The sequence below is a fragment of the Armigeres subalbatus genome, chromosome 2, assembly GCF_024139115.2.
Source record: "Armigeres subalbatus isolate Guangzhou_Male chromosome 2, GZ_Asu_2, whole genome shotgun sequence".
Classification (NCBI taxonomy): domain Eukaryota; kingdom Metazoa; phylum Arthropoda; class Insecta; order Diptera; family Culicidae; genus Armigeres; species Armigeres subalbatus.
Window position 1 is genome coordinate 270966408 of NC_085140.1, and position 17685 is coordinate 270984092.

The following is a 17685-nucleotide window of genomic DNA, read 5'->3' on the forward strand; positions in this document are numbered from 1 at the left end:
AAGGCTGGGGCAGGCGTAGGCCTCGCGTCGGCAAGTCCCTCTGTGTGCTGGCGAATAGGCCCTATCGCAGAAAGGTCAATTTGGGGTGCACGCGGCATCATCATTCTTGATACCAGTCGTGCAGAGAGAAGCAGGCGCGAAGTCGACCCTGCCTACCTTCCGAGGACATAGGGCGTGGTAAGGCCACCTGGAAAGCCGGCAACGCGCTGGCACGATACCATGGTGTTCTTCTAAAAAAGCGAGTCACGGTGTTCGATGCTGCAAGGACACGCAGCTAACCTCGAGGGTGCGTCATGCACTGGCCCCCCTTTGAAGCATTACTTTCTGGTTGTACCGAAGGGACGATGGGCTTGGCGGCAATGGAAACGGTTTAGCTGGTCGGGGATGCAGTCCTGCCTCCCTCATTGGAGGTGGCCCCTAACCCAGCACTTCCTGGTCAACCCAGGATGTCTGTTGAGCAGATTCCCCCTCCATTGTTTAGGAAGAAAAAAAAAACATATCAGGCTGTGGCACGTGGCCCTTACGTGAACGGATTAACTTCTCATAGAACTTTCGTGTGTTATTAGCGCGGTACAGTTGCTCCGTCTCTTCACGGTCTCGATCTTCCTGCTGGCGCTTTTTCCTCCGGAAAATCGAGTTTTGTCTGTTCCGCGCCTGTTTATATCGTGCCTTGTTCGCCCTTGTGCGGTATTGCAGCAATCTCGCCCATGCTGCATTCTTCTCTTCCACTAACTGCTCACATTCGCCGTCATACCAGTCGTTTCTCTGATCCGCGGGCACCGTGCCAAGTGCAACGGTTGCGGTGCTACCAATAGCGGATCGAATATCTCTCCAGCCATCTTCAAGAGACGCTGCGCCTAGCTGCTCTTCCGTTGGGAGTGCCACTTCCAGCTGCTGCGCGTATTCTTGGGCTATTCTACCGTCTTGTAGCCGCCCAATGTTAAGCCGCGGCGTCCGACTTCGACGCCGTGTTGATCACCGTCGAGAGTTTTGAGCGCAGGCATACTGCAACGAGGTAGTGGTCGGATTCAATATTCGCACTGCGGTAAGTGCGGACGTTCGTGATGTCGGAGAAGAATTTACCGTCGATTAGAACGTGGTCGATTTGGTTTTCCGATTCTTGGTCGGGTGATCTCCATGTGGCCTTGTGGATATTTTTGCGGGGAAAGAAGGTGCTTCGGACTACCATTCCGCGGGAGGCTGCAAAGTTTATGCATCGTTGGCCGTTGTCATTCGATACGGTGTGCAGACTATCCGGTCCGATGACCAGTCTATACATTTCCTCCCTTCCTACCTGTGCGTTCATGTCACCGATGACGATTTTGACGTCCCGCAGTGGGCATCCATCGTATGTCTGCTCCAGCTGTGCGTCGAACGCTTCTTTCTCGTCGTCGGGTCTCCCTTCGTGTGGGCAGTGCACGTTGATGATGCTATAGTTGAAGAAACGGCCTTTAATCCTCAGCTTGCACATCCTTGCGTTGATTGGCTGCCACTCAATCACGCGTTGGCGCATCTTACCCAGCACTATGAAGCCGGTTTCCAGCTCGTTGGTGGTGCCACAGCTTTGGTAGAAGGCAGCCGCTCGATGCCCGCTTTTCCACACTTTCTGTCCTGTCCAACAAATCTCCTGCAGCGCCACGACGTCGAAGTTGCGGGGATGTAATTCATCGTAGATCATCCTGTCGCAACCTGCGAAACCTAGCGACTTGCAATTCCATGTTCCAAGCTTCCAATCGTGATCCTGTATTCGTCGCCTAGGTCTTTGCCGATTATATCGAGTCGCATTATCTCTTATATTGTTCGTAATGATTGGTTTTCTAGGCGGCTTATTGGGCCTGCGCAAACCTCCTGTCTCGTCGGAGGGCCGTCGTGTCAGGGCTGTTTAGCGTCCCACCTAACACCAGGACTTGGGCCTTGACCACTGTTTAAATTCCATGCATTTCACCCAGGCCCTACCTACAAATTGAGGCTGTCTCAGCCTGTCTACTATCAATTATGGACAAGATATTTTTTGTCCGTTTTGAGCCAAGTTGTTTTTAAGATCTTTTTTAGAAATTTAGGCAGCCTGTTGCGAACGTAATTAGATCAAATGAGATAGTGTCAATTTTTTTTCAGAAGTGTTTCGATTTTGTTACACAGGTATTCGAGAGATATTGAATGCCAAATCAATACCAGATCTAAGTTATTCGACAATTATGATGTGTTTAAAATGGCCATCTAAATTCCTGAAAATACCTCAATGAGGTACCATGCCTACTTGAGGTAAATACAGTGCATCTTGCCTTACTCGATGTACTGTAACTCGATGCGAATCCTGGCTAGTATGCTTAGTTTCTTGATAATAATTTCAATAATAATAACGAGTGGCCAATCCCAACAAACATTGTATGCTGGTTTTATTTAGCCAAAAAGAAGGTACTTCAGCTAACAAACAAGATTGTTTGTTGGGATGTGATAGGAACGCAAAAGACGGAATTCTAATTGAATGTAAGAAAAATTTTACTGCATTTCCAATTGTAACAATTACTGCTTGACTAGTCAAGTTGAAGGTACAGGATTGAAATGGAAACGGTACGGAAATCCATTTCCTATTCTAGTGATTGCTGGAACATGAGAATTATAGAAAAAGATACATAGTAGGCCTTTTGCGTATGAGGCAAAAACAGTAGCCATATGACTGCCAAGCATACTTTTCTGAACACATTGGTTTTAAAAATCCCAAATAACTATAAATGACGGCACTTTTAAACCCTGAGGCACATATCCTGAGATATCTAACAAAACTGGTTGACCCATGTATTACATGTGGAAAATTTTATCCACCGATCTCAGCTGTTCAAATCTTGGTTAAAGTTCGTTAGCTGAAATATCGGCGTAATGAAGATATGATTACGGCGGCTCCTTTGAGTGCTTGGCTGTGCAGATCTCGACCACACAGCGGATGTAATCCAAACTAAACAGTTTTTCAGAATAATAGTTTTCATCCTCAAATAACTGTGTAGAAGATGGCCACTCTATAATAGCACAGATCCGGGAATATATAACCAAACTGGTGGTCGCACATGCACTAGCACTACTCTACGGATGATTTTTAAAGAACTGATCTCTCATTTACAGTAGCACCTCCTTGCGGATGAATTCTAAACTAATCAGTTTCTCAAAATATTGGTTCCCAATCCTCGAACTGTAACGGGCTTGGTGGTCATATGGCTACCACTTCTGCCTCATACGCAGAAAGTCATGGGTTCAATCCCAGGCCCGTTCCCATTCCTCCTACTTTGTATCTTTCCATATATTCCTCATGTTCTAGCAAACTGGAAATGGGCTTGCATACCGTTTCCATCTTCTATCATTCACCTACTACTTTGACTAGTTCTAGCAGGTAACTGTTGGAATTCGAAATGAGCGGAAAATCTCGTTTCGGCATCCAATTAGAATATACCACCCTTTTCATTACTATCACATTGGCAACCCGTTAACCAAGACGAACCTCTGCCATAGAACCCAACCCCCAGATTCCAATAAAATTCCGCATGAACTCGTGGCGAGTGCAGAGGTTTCTCGGCTTGCAGTGGGCGAGTGATTGCATCAACAATTCCTTCCCCATCCCCGATGACCGTGAGGACGTGGCCAGCGCCGTTATCGACCATTTAAAATACTAGAGCTCTCGGACTGTGTACATTGAGGTTGGAGAGCGAATCCCATGCTTCCATCCATTGGTTCCCTGTGCAATTGCGATTGTTCTGGTCAATCACGGAGTAGCAACTACGAAATGCACGGTCGTCATGCTCATGCTCATGCTCATATTGGTTCCCAATCCTCGAACAACTTTGTATCCTTGATCCCGAGATATCGAACCACACTGGTATTTTAATATACACTAGCGCCGCTAAGTGGGAGAATTCCAAATTAATTTTTTTCTTGACTCATAGGGCCGCATAGATGGATTTAGATTTTTTTCACTACGCCAGGGTTTTTAGGATTATTATAAGAAACATCACGCCATTTATTGAGAAAATTGACTATTTTCACCGGTGTTCCGTTGGAAGACCAGCAGCAGATCAATTGGCTTAAGAGATGTCCTCAGTGAGAGTGTATATTCCCTTTATTATTTTTCCGATAAAATCACGTAATTCTTTTTTTCTCGATTTTGGTTTTTTTTTTCAAGAGCAAGAAACAATGTTTTGTCAATAACTTTGGAACACATCATCATTTTGTGGCAAAAATCGATTAGTCCGTGATCTGCCACGAAACGGATCTGGTGAAAAATCCACCTGCTGCGAACAAGTACGAGTCTATCAAACTTCGTCATATTTCTCGCGTTGAGCTGACGCCTCAATCGCGCTTTGAGCGACTTCTAAGCTCCCACGATCTCGCCGATTTGTGACCAAATCATCTGCTGGCGAAATTGCAGGATTTTTCGGCGAGTTTGAATGTCGAACCTTTTTTACTCAAGAAGAAGTTCCTGCAACGTATTACGTCCAACGTTCGAGCTGTGCTAAGCATCTACGATGGAACATTTGAAAAAGAATCGCGAAAATGGGTGATACAATGATCGATATCGCCCACCATTACACAGATCAGCCTCATACAATCAAGATCAAGATTGACTGCTGAAATCCGCTTCCTAGAGGCCAAGCCGCAACGTACCCGTTCTCAATCAACCTCGCGAGCCCGACGTACAGTTGGAAACAACAGCTCATGCTGGTACCATCGTAAGTACGGCGATGCAGCAGAACAGTGTCGCAGTCCGTGCAGCTACCAATCGATTAGTGATTTTCGAAACTTCCATGCAATTTGTATGAAACGAAAAATATTGAAAAATGGTGCACACGTTTTTCTCAATCCTAAGTTTTTGTCACTTACACTCCTCAGTTCTAGTTATATTTAATGTTATCAGTTACACATTTTATAGCAGTCAAAATATAAAACGAGAAATGCATCTTCAGTACCAGTTATAAATAAAAACTCGACACGATCCTTAGCAGCATCATTATCATTATCACTATCATCACAAAAATAAAAAAAAGGGATGGATAAGAACAAAGCGGAAGAATAATTATACAATGTCGTCACACGCCTACGATAGTAGTTACATGCCTCAATGGTGCTTAGTAACCAGATCTTTTCTACTACATAACAGTAGGTAGGTATTGCTTCCACAAGGGGCAGTACTTTCACCGCAACGATGCAAGCGCAAAAATAAAATTCCACATCCTTGCAGCATACGTACAACAGCTACAAAAAGAATTATTTAAAATGGTGTAAATTATGTTTAAACTGTGTGCATTCCATTAACATCATCATCATTCAGTGCAAAGCCAGCCTCTCGTGTCACGAGCAAAAGGGCGTCTTTCCACCAACAGGCATTCCAGCTTCCCCGAAGGCATAAACGGAAAAGTGTGGTTTACTACTAACAGCAACTGTTGATGTACGTGACGATGATACGTCCTCACCGTCGGTGAACGAGTTCCCCTCTCTGACGAGCCTTCTCCCCTCTCATGGGTTGTGCACATCTTCACCATAACTTTCCTTCAATGTAGCGAAGGCAAAATAGAATACTAAATTAGAGGATGCCACGCAGATTGAATGATGAAAGAAGGAAATAATTAGAAGCGACACAAGAAGCAAAGCAGTTTCAAGCACACGGCCCCATTCAAAGATAATAACCGCCAACGAACTCTTCCCCATTCAACGTAGAAAATAATTACATGCTTTGAAAGCAATGTGCTTTCATTATTATAAACCATATAATGAGTTTTAATAGCCACAGTAATTGATTTCATTCATCAACACCTTCTCACGTCATGTCCTGCGCTCAGCAATCGAAATACTAAACCCCTTGCCCTTTTTAACTAACTTACCTCGAATCCCTTGGTGGGGAAATTGATTTTCGGCCAGGCCATACTGGCAAACAGATAATGCCAAACAACGAACCCGTACGCCAGGTACGGATAGATGGAATAGTTCTGTTGATGGTTAATCAACTGCTGGACACGATCGTTGAACGTAAACCACTCGCCGGCTTCGGCCACCCCGGCCATGTTTGGATCGGGCATTTTCTGGTGCAGATAGTTTTCGAACACCCCCTGCATCAACCGGTCCTGATCGCCGGCCATGTGAATCACGTCCAGAATGTTGCTCATCCGGGTCGTCTGGGACATGTCGGTAAGCGTGACAATGGCATCGCTCTCGGCGTTGTCCGCTTCCACCAGAGTCTTCCTGGGCCTTTGAATCTGCAATGAGATAACGAAGCAAATAGGATGGTAAAGAGAAACTATTATGATTTTCGGATTCTTTGAATATTCCCTCTTCTTCTTTTTTTCTTCTTATTCTTCTACATTGGCATTACATCTTTCACTAGGACATTGCCGCCTCGCAGCTTAGTGTTCATTAAGCACTTTCACAGTTATCAACTGCAAGGTTTCAAAGCCATGTTACCATTTTTGTATTCGTAAATTATGAGGGTAACACGATGATACTTTTATGCAAAGGGAAGTCGAGGCAATTTCGAAACCGAAAATCGAAAAACCGAGGAATCGAACCCAGCCACCCTCAGTATGGTCTTCCTTTATAGCCGCGCATCTTACCGCGCGGCTAAGGAAGTCCCCTAATTTATCTTTTAGAAAAATAGTTATTTTAAAATAACAAATACCGGATGAGGATACAACAAGATACAAATTAAAGTAATTGGAACAGAAAGCTTTGAAGCTTATCTTTTGAATGTGCATTGATTTGGCGGTCACTTTTTGCAACTTTGCGAGATATTTTGGTGTGAAAATATGTAATTTTGTTCGTAAATCACGAATTTCCTCCCATAAATTGAAATTATTGTTATGATTTTTTTAGTTGAATCCTGTATTTTTATGTGCTGAATAAGTTTATAGAACATTGTTTACCTCAAAAGTTTAACAATGCAAAGTTATTCATTGTATACCAGTTTTTATAGGTTTTTTTTAACCATTTCATTTATTTGGTAGGCTCAGTCGTGTGTGACACTTTGCGGAGCCGCTACTCTTGAGTATGATATTTCTAGAATGAGTATCATCTTATCAATAACAGTTAGTAGGGAAGGGGGTTTTATAGGGTTAAATGACCTATTATCTAAAATTGACTCATATTTTGTTCGTTTCTATAAATAGATCCGTAGTGTATTTGACAAAATTTTTCTGTGCATTATTTCTGCCAACTTTCCACAAGACGCCATTTTGTTTTAACCAATTTTGAAAAAAATAAAATTTCTATCTCACTTTTAGGTGAATTAATCAAAAATTTAATTTTATCAATCGATACCCCTTGAAGTATGCAACATACTTGCTGAACAAACTATGCCATTTAAAACACGATTTCATACTGAAAAAGCTGACGTTTTTCGAGATTTTAACCATGCACTGTGCACCATTGAAAATGAATCAACAACATAATGACTCAGTTGGTCCAGGTAAATGCAAGACCAGTATATGTCCACCAGAAGCAAAGAAAGATGCTGCTCTCGTCCTCAATGGAGCTCAACATTTCCAGCTTCCGTCTATCGTCGATGATCAAACGCGCAGCGCTTCAGCCCTGGATGATTCCCACCACATTTACTATCAGAACGTCAGAGAGTTGCCAACGAAGGTGGATGACTTCTTTGTTGCTGCAGCTGACCAAGAGTATGACGTCATCGATCTAACAGAAACCTGGCTATGCGAGACCATCAATTCAGTTCAATTATTCTGGGATGGTTATTCAGTTGCCTTTCCACATCTCGATATTAAAGGGACCATCGAGATAGGAAGGAGACCATCGAGAAATGGAAGGAAAATTGAAATGTGTAGGGTAAAACGGTATGATACGCCCCCCCCCCCTAAGGCAACACCTATGATAACTTTTTACTTTTCAACACAATTTAGGCAAACTTTGTGTTATTTGGTAGTCCAAAAAGTCGCAAATGCATTGCCTGTGAGCAGTCATATAAAAATATTACTGAGAACACGTAATAAAGCTTTTTTGAAAAGTCGTGATAAAATGGATTTAAAAAAGTGCCTGGGCAATACGCCCCACCTTAGCCAGAGACGTTTCATAGCCCTTCATTATTATTTTTTCTATCCCATAATAGAAAGGTTACAAAGTCTTATGTGCTTGACATTAAAAAACCAATGTAAGTCCATTCAAGCAGGTGTGAATTACATTTTAATATTTTCCATATAATTTGGAAGCAACTGCTGCAGGCTCGCTGCGCTTGTGTCCAGTTGGTAAGGGCATACCGTCTGGGGCGTTTTGACCAGTGAAACATATTTTCGAAATCCTAGTATCGCTTTCTACGACGGTATGTCGGTACTGAACCTGTAACAGCTGAATGTCAGTTCGCGCTCAACTTCCGAGCAAATTAGACGCACTCGTGCTTCTTTGAAACCGCGGAAGCCAATGCGTACATTCGTTTTTTTTTCTTTTTTTCACTCGCAAGTAAGTTTCGCGAGTGATTTCGTTTTAATAGTTTCGAGTCGTTTTAGCTCTGCCGCTTTTGCGTGCAAATGTCCGCGATAAAACGACGCGAAAACACATTTCGCATTGACTATGCGAATGTGCCGAAAAAGCCATTGTCCGAGGAGGTTCACCAATTCGTTGGTGCAACGTTGGGTGTGAAGCGAGAAGAGGTGCTACGGATTCAATACAGCCGTAGTCTCGGGGTCGCGTTTGTGAAAACTTCAAGTCTTGAAATGGCTCAGCGAATTGTCGAGGAGAACGACAACAAACACGAGATTACGGTGGATGGTAAGCCGTACAAGCTGCATTTGGCGATGGAAGACGGGGCTGTGGAAGTGAAGCTCTACAACCTCTCTGAAGATGTCACGAACGACAAAATCGTTAAATTCCTCAGTGGATATGGAGAGATTCTCTCCATACGTGAAGAGCTGTGGGATGAAAAACACTACTTCGCCGGACTGCCGACCGGTGTGCGAGCCGCTCGGATGGTCGTCAAAAAAAACATTGCTTCGTATGTCACAATAGACTCGGAATTGACCCATGTGGCTTACTATGGGCAACAGCAGACGTGTCGTTACTGTAGTGAGTCTATACATAACGGCGTCTCATGTGTACAGAACAAAAAACTACTGGTACAAAAACTGGCGGCGAGTAGCGTCTCATATGCAGACGTAACAAAAAACCCCCAAGCTGTACGTATGAAACCACAGACCACAAAGAAACCGGCCGCTAATCTCATCCTGCCGAAACGAACACAAGTAGCTGCTGTGCCTTCGACGAGCGGTGCTATGCCCCCACCACCACCACCACCGGTAGAAGTAAATCCCTATCCAGTGCTGGCGGATATACCACACGAGGACAACGAAAGCGAACCATGGACAAGAGTAACTCGCAGATCGGCACTGCAAAAAAAACCGACGGCAACGAAACCGACTCATCCACCAATAGCAAGCGATCACACAAGCAGGTAAAGAAAATGCGCTGTGACGACGACAACTCTCTCGACCTCCTTCCATAAGCCGTCCTTTTCACCAGTTATAATATCGGTACGATAAACGTAAACACCATCACGAACGCGACAAAGCTCAATGCATTCCGAACATTTATCCGGACAATGGAGCTGGACATTATTTTTATCCAAGAGATAGAAAATGAGCAAATATCGTTGCCGGGCTTTAACGTCATTGCCAACGTCGACAACTCACGAAGAGGAACCGCCATTGCGTTAAAGGATCATATCCAATTCTCACATGTAGAGAAAAGTCTGGATGGCCGCCTTGTTGCAGTGCGCGTACACGATACCACTCTTTGCTGCGTATATGCCCCTTCCGGCACAGCCTATCGTGCCCACAGAGAGAGATTCTTCAACAATACTCTAGCATTCTATCTCCGCCACCGTACCGAGCACGTAATTCTGGCGGGCGATTTCAATTGCGTGCTGCGGCAATGCGATGCAACGGGATACAATATGAGCCCATCTCTACAAACCGCCATTCAACAGTTACGGCTACATGATGTGTGGCTAAAATTGCGATCAAGAGATGCTGGTCATACATACATCACTGCCAACTCATCGTCAAGGCTAGATCGAATCTACGTGTCTGGTGGTCTATGCGAACAGTTGCGAAATATCGATAAGCACGTATGTTCATTCACCGATCATCTGGCTGTCACATCACATCATCTCGTATTTGCTTGCCGGATTTGGGTCGAGAACCAGGCCGTGGTTTTTGGTCACTCCGTCCTCATCTGCTCACCGGAGAAGCGCTTGCGGATCTCCAGCTGCGTTGGCAGTATTGGACCCGTCAACGACGAAATTTTCGCAGTTGGATCGAATGGTGGATACAGTTTTGTAAGCCAAAAATTGCTAGCTTTTTCCGTTGGCAATCGAAACAAATCTACGATGAATTTCATTACGCACAGCAAACACTATATTGCCAACTGAGACAAGCATACGATCGCTTCTATCAAAACCCGGGCGTACTATCAACAATCAACCGCATCAAAGGGAAAATGCTGGCATTGCAACGAAGATTCACCCAAACCTTTTTGCACATCAACGAGCCAATTTTGGCCGGTGAGCCATTATCTGTCTTCCAGCTCGGTGATCAGAGAAGAAAGCGCACGGCGATACTGCAACTAGAAGGAGAGCAAGGAGAAATCATCAACGACTCGCGGAGCATTCAAGATCAGATCCACCGATATTTTTCCGATTTGTACTCAGAAGAAAACAGAGAAGTAGAACAACGAGATGATTTCCAGTGCGACCGGATCATTCCAGAGAACGACGCGGCGAACGAAGCGTGTATAAATGAAATCACAACAGCAGACATTTGGACCGCAGTAAAAACTAGTGCATCCAAAAAATCTCCAGGGCCGGACGGAATACCGAAGGAATTCTATCTACGTGCATTCGATGTTGTCCATCGCGAATTGAACCTGGTGTTGAACGAAGCTTTAACATCGAACATTCCGGCCAAGTTCGTAGAGGGAGTAATTGTGTTGGTAAAAAAAGAGGAACCGGCAACACGGTAAGCTCCTATAGACCCATCTCACTCCTCAACTTCGACTACAAGCTGCTGCCCGCATACTGAAATGCCGCTTGGAGAATGTGATGGAGGAGCACCAAATACTGAGCAGTGCACAGAAGTGCTCAAACGCAAACAGAAATATCTTTCAAGCTACATTGGCGTTAAAAGATCGGATTGCTCAGCTGACAGCGACGAAGCGGGCAGGCATATTGGTTAGCTACGATCACGATCATGCATTCGACCGTGTGAGGCACTCATATCTCTTTGAAAACATGCGCTCTCTCGGCTTCAACCTCAACTCGTAGCCCTACTTTCTCGGATCTCGTCTACCTCCACCTCTCGCCTGTTGATAAACGGGCATCTGACGACATCTTTCTCAATACAGCGATCGGTGCGTCAAGGCGATCCGATATCTATGCATTTGTTTGTGTTGTATCTGCACCCACTGGTAGACGCTCTAGAACATATATGTGGTAGTGACCTCGTCGTCGCATACGCCGATGATATCTCTGTTATTGCTACATCTGCACACCAAATTCACGCGATGCGTGACTCGTTCATTCGCTTCGGAGAGATCTCAGGAGCGGTTTTGAATCTACGCAAAACAACGTCCATTGATGTTGGGTATGTGAATGGGAACCCAATAAATGTGGATTGGCTAAGGACTGATGATGAGATCAAGATATTGGGAGTGAGATTTACCAACTCGATTCGACGAATGATTGCCCTAAACTGGGACACGATGGTTGGTAAAATAGCGCAACAAATTTGGCTACATTCGACACGCACGCTCACGCTTCATCAGAAGGTAATTCTTTTGAATACCTTTATTACCTCCAAGGTTTGGTATTTGTCATCGTTACTTCCTCCAAACAATATCCACACGGCAAAAATAACCTCCACTATGGGGTCCTTTTTGTGGAGACGGCATCCTGCGCGGGTTCCGATACAACAGCTAGCAAGGCCGCTGGATCAAGGAGGGATAAAGCTTCAACTTATGGCCCTGAAATCTCCAGCGCTTCTAGTCAACCGTCATATGCAGGATATCCATTCCATCCCCTTCTATCAATCCTTCATTACAAATGCAAATCATCCTGCCCCACCAGCCGATCTTCCTTGCTTAAGAAAAATCCTGCAAATATACCCTCGCTTGCCTCCGCAAATTCAACAAAGCCTTTCCTCCGAGCAAATCCATCGTTTTCAGACCGACAGACCAAGGATTGAAATACGTCACCCAGCTGTGAATTGGAAGCGAGTGTGGTTGAACATTAGCAGCAGGAAGATGACATCAGCCCAGCGTAGCAGTTGGTACCTACTCGTAAACGAAAAGATCGAACACAGACAACTTTGGCACACCATTAGACGAGCAGATAATGAACATTGCCTGCACTGCAACAATATGACTATCGAAACGATCAAACACAAGTTGAGTGAATGTGGACGAGTGACGGCAGCGTGGACACATCTACAACGAATGCTAACAATGGTCATTGACAATCGTAGATTCTCATTCGAAGACTTAATCCATCCAGTGTTAGCAGGAATAACAAATAGAAACAAAACACAAATTCTCAAACTGTTTATTAATTATGTCACCTTTGTCATAGATTGTGATAATGCAGTTGATGTAGATGAGTTAGATTTTTACCTACACGTTGAATTGTAACTAATTGTATTATAACTAATTTTAAACAAAATCAACTACAAATAAACAAAATTTTATGAGGTCAAAAAAAAATGTAGCAAAGAACTTCCTGCTATGTACGCTGAATACAATATGCGTCAGCGAAGATGCCTTAACAATGTGCAATCTCGTAGAACCACCCGAAGCTCTTATACCAAACGATCATTCTTCTTCTGAGATCAGAGCAGTCTCCTCTGAGATCGGAGATGATGGAATGTTGGATTTTTCTAGAGTTAATTTTGAACTGCTGAACCAAGCTCTTCTCTATGTTGACTGGTCTCCCCTGTACCATCTCCGGTTCTTCACTACTGCGCTGACACTACTATTTCCCGAGTTTGTGCCTGCCCCACGCTGTTGCCGCAAACCACCTTGGTCGAATATGCGTCAATGACAATGTGTAAGTACCTTGAGGACTTTCTCCAGCAAACCGAAAACATTCACGAAAAAAATGTTCAACACCGCAAGCTCAACATATAAAGACTACAATCGGGTGCTTTATGGTGGATATGTGGTACGAAAACAGGGTGACCTAAAAAAAGATCTTAAGCCTTTCTGGTCTTTTGTCGTACAGTAAAGATCTGGCCCGTTGCCGAGCGGCCGTCAACGAAGCCGGCTTTATAACTTCCCACGAACTCATTCACTAATTATTAACCTTCCGAGACTCGCATTGTTGTAAAAAGTACAACACATTGAGTAAAAATGATATATCTTTTTAGCCAATTGACCAATTTGCACCAAACCACCATGTATTCCTCAAAAAATTAGTTCTTCATCAATTGAAAAGACAATAAAAGTGATTCGTTAGAAGGCTCGGGTAAATATAGCTAAATAAAAGACTCAGGTGCTCTGGGAAAAGTGACCAGTAAGGAATTATTTATTTATTTCATTAACAATTCATCCTAAAGTTGTTGCGATTTTTTCTATATAATTCCTGACAATGACCTTGGATTAAATCACAGATCTCACTCACCTAGGAAAGCTTGTCCTAGAGCAGCGGTTCTTAACCTGGGGTACATGTACGCCTGGGGGTACCTTCGCTGGCCCCAAGGGGGACCTCGAACACAACTGCGTAATAGCGGATGTATTACAATTCCAAAATATGCGTATTGATGATTGTGTAGTTTTTGATTCCAAAACTTTGTATTGTACATAACTGATCACCATGATCAGTAAATCAAAACATTTTAAACCCTGCTACTATAACCAGCGCAGTATATGAAGGGCTGTGGGACAAAACATAGAGTGTTTCTAAAACATAAAAACTCGGAAGCCTAGGGACGTTCCGATACTTGCGATATATCGGAATATCGATATTTTTGTTTCGATATCCGATATTTTTGTATCGATATTTTGCTTTCAATATATCGGTCATATCGATATTTTTGCTTTCGATATCGATATATTGAATCAGAACAAAGTAACACAAAAATAACAATATTTTGTGAAAGAAAATACTTCACCCAACCAGCGGATGGCAGATTTTAATACAGTTCTGCATAAAAACCTTACAGAAACTGTATAATAATTGGGCATATACAATTTCGGAAGATTTTAATACAATTTTTGTATTGAAATAATACAGATTTGTATTATTTTAATACAATATTTGTATAAAACAGAATTGTATATGCCCAGATTTTACACAATAATTGTCAGATTTGTTTTTTTGGGTGTAGAAATGAATCCGAAATGCAGCATTTTTAATGGTTTAGAGGATTTTTCTCGGTATCGCGGATGGTGTGAGGTGTGCGCTGCCGTCACAAATAGTTTTGGCAACTCGACACTCGGCGTGTTGTGCAACATCTGTCATGTCGCTGGTCCTTGAATCCTAATGCCAATAATTCAATTATATATTTGACGTGTTCCTATAGGAACTATCATATATGATAAATTAGATAAATTAACTTAAGGCATTAAGGAAGGTATTTGTGGAAATGGAAATTTAGAAGAATTGGAAAACATACGAAAATTTCCTTCAAAATAATGCCTCGTAAGAGTTAAAGAGAATTTCCTTAAAATATTTCTACGGGGTTTCTGACGAAAGTTTTGATTTTTTTTTCTGATGGAACTTTTTGCGTTAATTTTAAAGAGTGCCTGTAAAAATCGAAGACAATTTCCTGCCGAAAGGGAGTTTCATGTGAAACAAAACGATAATTTCTCGTGAAAGTTTAAGAGAATTTCCTTTTTATTTAAGCATATTTTAATGGATTTTCTGAAAATTTTAAATTTCTTTTGTAAAATTAAATCAACTTCCGTGGAGATTCGGAAAAGAGAATTTTTGGTTGTCAAGAATCAGAATAACCCGAGGAGAAATACAGAAAAATTGTCAGTGGAATTTCAGCAAATTTCTCGATCGATCAGTTGATTTTTTCGAGTAAACGGAAACTAGTGAGGCCAGTATCATTCCAAAAACGACGCCGCTGCCGATGATTATTGGACAAACACACTCTAGAAGCAGATTAAGCAGGATTAAGTAATAGAAAAAAGGTCATTTCCAATAATTATTGTTAAGAGGTACTACGGTAATACGATTGTAGTTGAATAACCAAATATATTCCAAAAAATACAATTTTCCGAAATATCATATGATTTTCCGATATATCGATATTTTCATTCCAATATATCGGTGATATCGATACTTTGATTCGATTATCGTATCGAATCAAATATCGATATTTTGAAGTATCGGATCGTCCCTACGGAAGCCTCCATTTGAGAGACATGCCGGATTTTCCCGAAAAGCTAAATATCTTCGTCGCAAGAGGCTTGGAAGCTTTCTAGAAACTCGGAAGCCTCCTTTCAAGAGGCTCGTAAGCCTCCTTGCAAGAGGCTAGGAAGCCTCCTTTCAAGAGGTTCGGAATCCTCCTTTTAAGATGCTCGGAAGCCTACTTCCAAGAGGCTCGGAAGCCTTCTTCCAAGAGGCTCAGTGGCATCCTTCCAAGCAGCTCGTAAACTTCCTTTCAAGAGACTGCGAAGTGTTCTTCAAGAGACTCGGAAGGCTTATTTTAAGAGACTCGGGATTCTTCTTTCAAGTGGCTCAGAAACCTACTTCCAAGCAGTTCTTAAGCTTCTTTTAGAGAGGCTCCGAAGTGCCCTTCAAGAGACTCGGAAGCCTACTTCCAGCTCGTCAGCTTCTTTTGAAGAGGCTCCAAAGTGTCCTCTCGAGAGGCTCGGAATTCTCCTTCCAAGAGGCTCTGAAGGCTCCTTCCAAGCAGCCCACAGATTTACTTTCAAGGGACTCGACTCACATTAGGAGGCTCGGAAGCTTCCAAAAGTCCACAAGGTGTGTAATGACTTAATTTGAAATGGAATGCTTCGCGGAACAGCGAAAGTTTCAATCGACTTTTTGAAGTGTTATCAGTTTTCAGGTCCGTTTTTATACTTATGCGTTATGCTTATTTTCATTTACAGCGAAAAAAATAGGGGGTACCTCAATGAATATAAAAGCTCCAAGGTACCCTCAAGAAAAAGTTTGAGAACCGCTGTCCTAGGGCAGCGCATTTTTTTCTAAAACATTTCTGATGGTGATATTTGAGCTAAAACACAGTCCTTATTCTGCTATGACCACATGCCACCAAATGCCCTTCCGGATTATCCGGAAGGACCGTAAAAATGGTCATTTCGGGAAGTTCGTCCTAGAGCAGCATTTTTTTTAAACCATTTCTGACGGTGATCTTCGCCCTGATACACAGCTCTCACTCTGCTATGACCGTAGGTGGCCACCAGATGGCCTTCCGGATAATCCGGAACAACCGTAAAAATGGTCATTTTGGAAAGTTTGTCCTAGAGCAGCGCAATTTTTTAAGCCATTTCTGATGGTGATATTTGAGCTAAAATACAGTTCTTACTCTGCTATGACCGCAGGTGGCCACCAGATGGCCTCCCGGATAATCCGGAACGATCGTAAAAATGTCATTTTTGAAGTTCGTCCCAGAGCAGCGCATTGTTTTCTAATCCGCTTCTGATGGTGATATTTGAGCTACAACACAGTTCTTACTCTGCTACGACCGCAACACTATGGGGACCTGGATTTTGTTATTGCCAGGCTTTGTATGACTTCAACAGTTACACTTTACAGCACTGTCCAAGACATTCCTGGTGTAAGGTCTTTCGTTCTACACGCGTAACAAAAAAAAACAAGCGCAATTTTTTTAAGCCATTTCTGATGGTGACAACATCTTTCATACGCAAATTCTGTTATATGTACCATAATAGGTACATTGCAGGGGTTTCTTGGATAACCGCGAACATCTTCCATACACAAATTCAATTATATATGTTCCACATTGGACATATACAACGTTCAAAACAGGCCTGTAGATCATTGGTTACGCGTATTTTATGTTCGACAATATACACGCAATATATTCAGAACAGGCCAATATTAAATGAACTTATGCAATTTTGATTTAACACGGTAATATACCACTTAAAAAACTAATTTGGTGTACTTTTTGAAATAGCAAACCAATTCCAACAGATTTATTTGACAGCAATCCATCGAATAAATAAACCATGATTTTTTGTTCATTGTGAGTACGCAATGAAAACTAGGAACTCTAAAATACATGTTACAATGTTACATACAACTTAGTTAGAGTCAGTAGTTGGGCTAGCGTATGAATTAGATTTGAAAACCAAGCACTTCCTACTACGACGGGAGTTAGCTCACTACCCTACCATCATTACCCAAGCAGGGGAGATTGGCTCAATAATACCTAATTCTGTTATTGATACCATACTCTGTTATGAACTAGCCCTGCATAAGAGGTAAAATACCAAAGGAATAATACCAAAAATTAATATGCACAATACTTAAGCCATAACATACTCAATTTGAATTTCAATACCAAATGCTTAACCAATTATTATTCGTTTGGTATTGAAATACCTAAGCATGTTATCCTTCAGGTATTCTGCATATAAGTTTTTGGTATTATTTTTTGGTATTTTACCTCTTATGCAAGGCTAGGTTAATACCAATTCCTGTTATCGAGGTCTTTG

The 17685-nt window shown here is 42.5% G+C and overlaps 1 protein-coding gene across 2 annotated transcripts in view; it reads right to left on the reverse strand.

The window, feature by feature from the left end:
* The window catches only part of LOC134212221 (chromosome transmission fidelity protein 18 homolog), a 71949-nt gene that overhangs the window by 9601 nt on the left and 44663 nt on the right, over positions 1 to 17685 (reverse strand). For both annotated transcript variants that reach the window (XM_062689883.1, XM_062689882.1), the window contains exon 7: positions 5865 to 6236. In XM_062689883.1, the coding sequence (XP_062545867.1) occupies positions 5865 to 6236 (372 nt within the window). The remainder of the gene's footprint in view (positions 1 to 5864; positions 6237 to 17685) is intronic.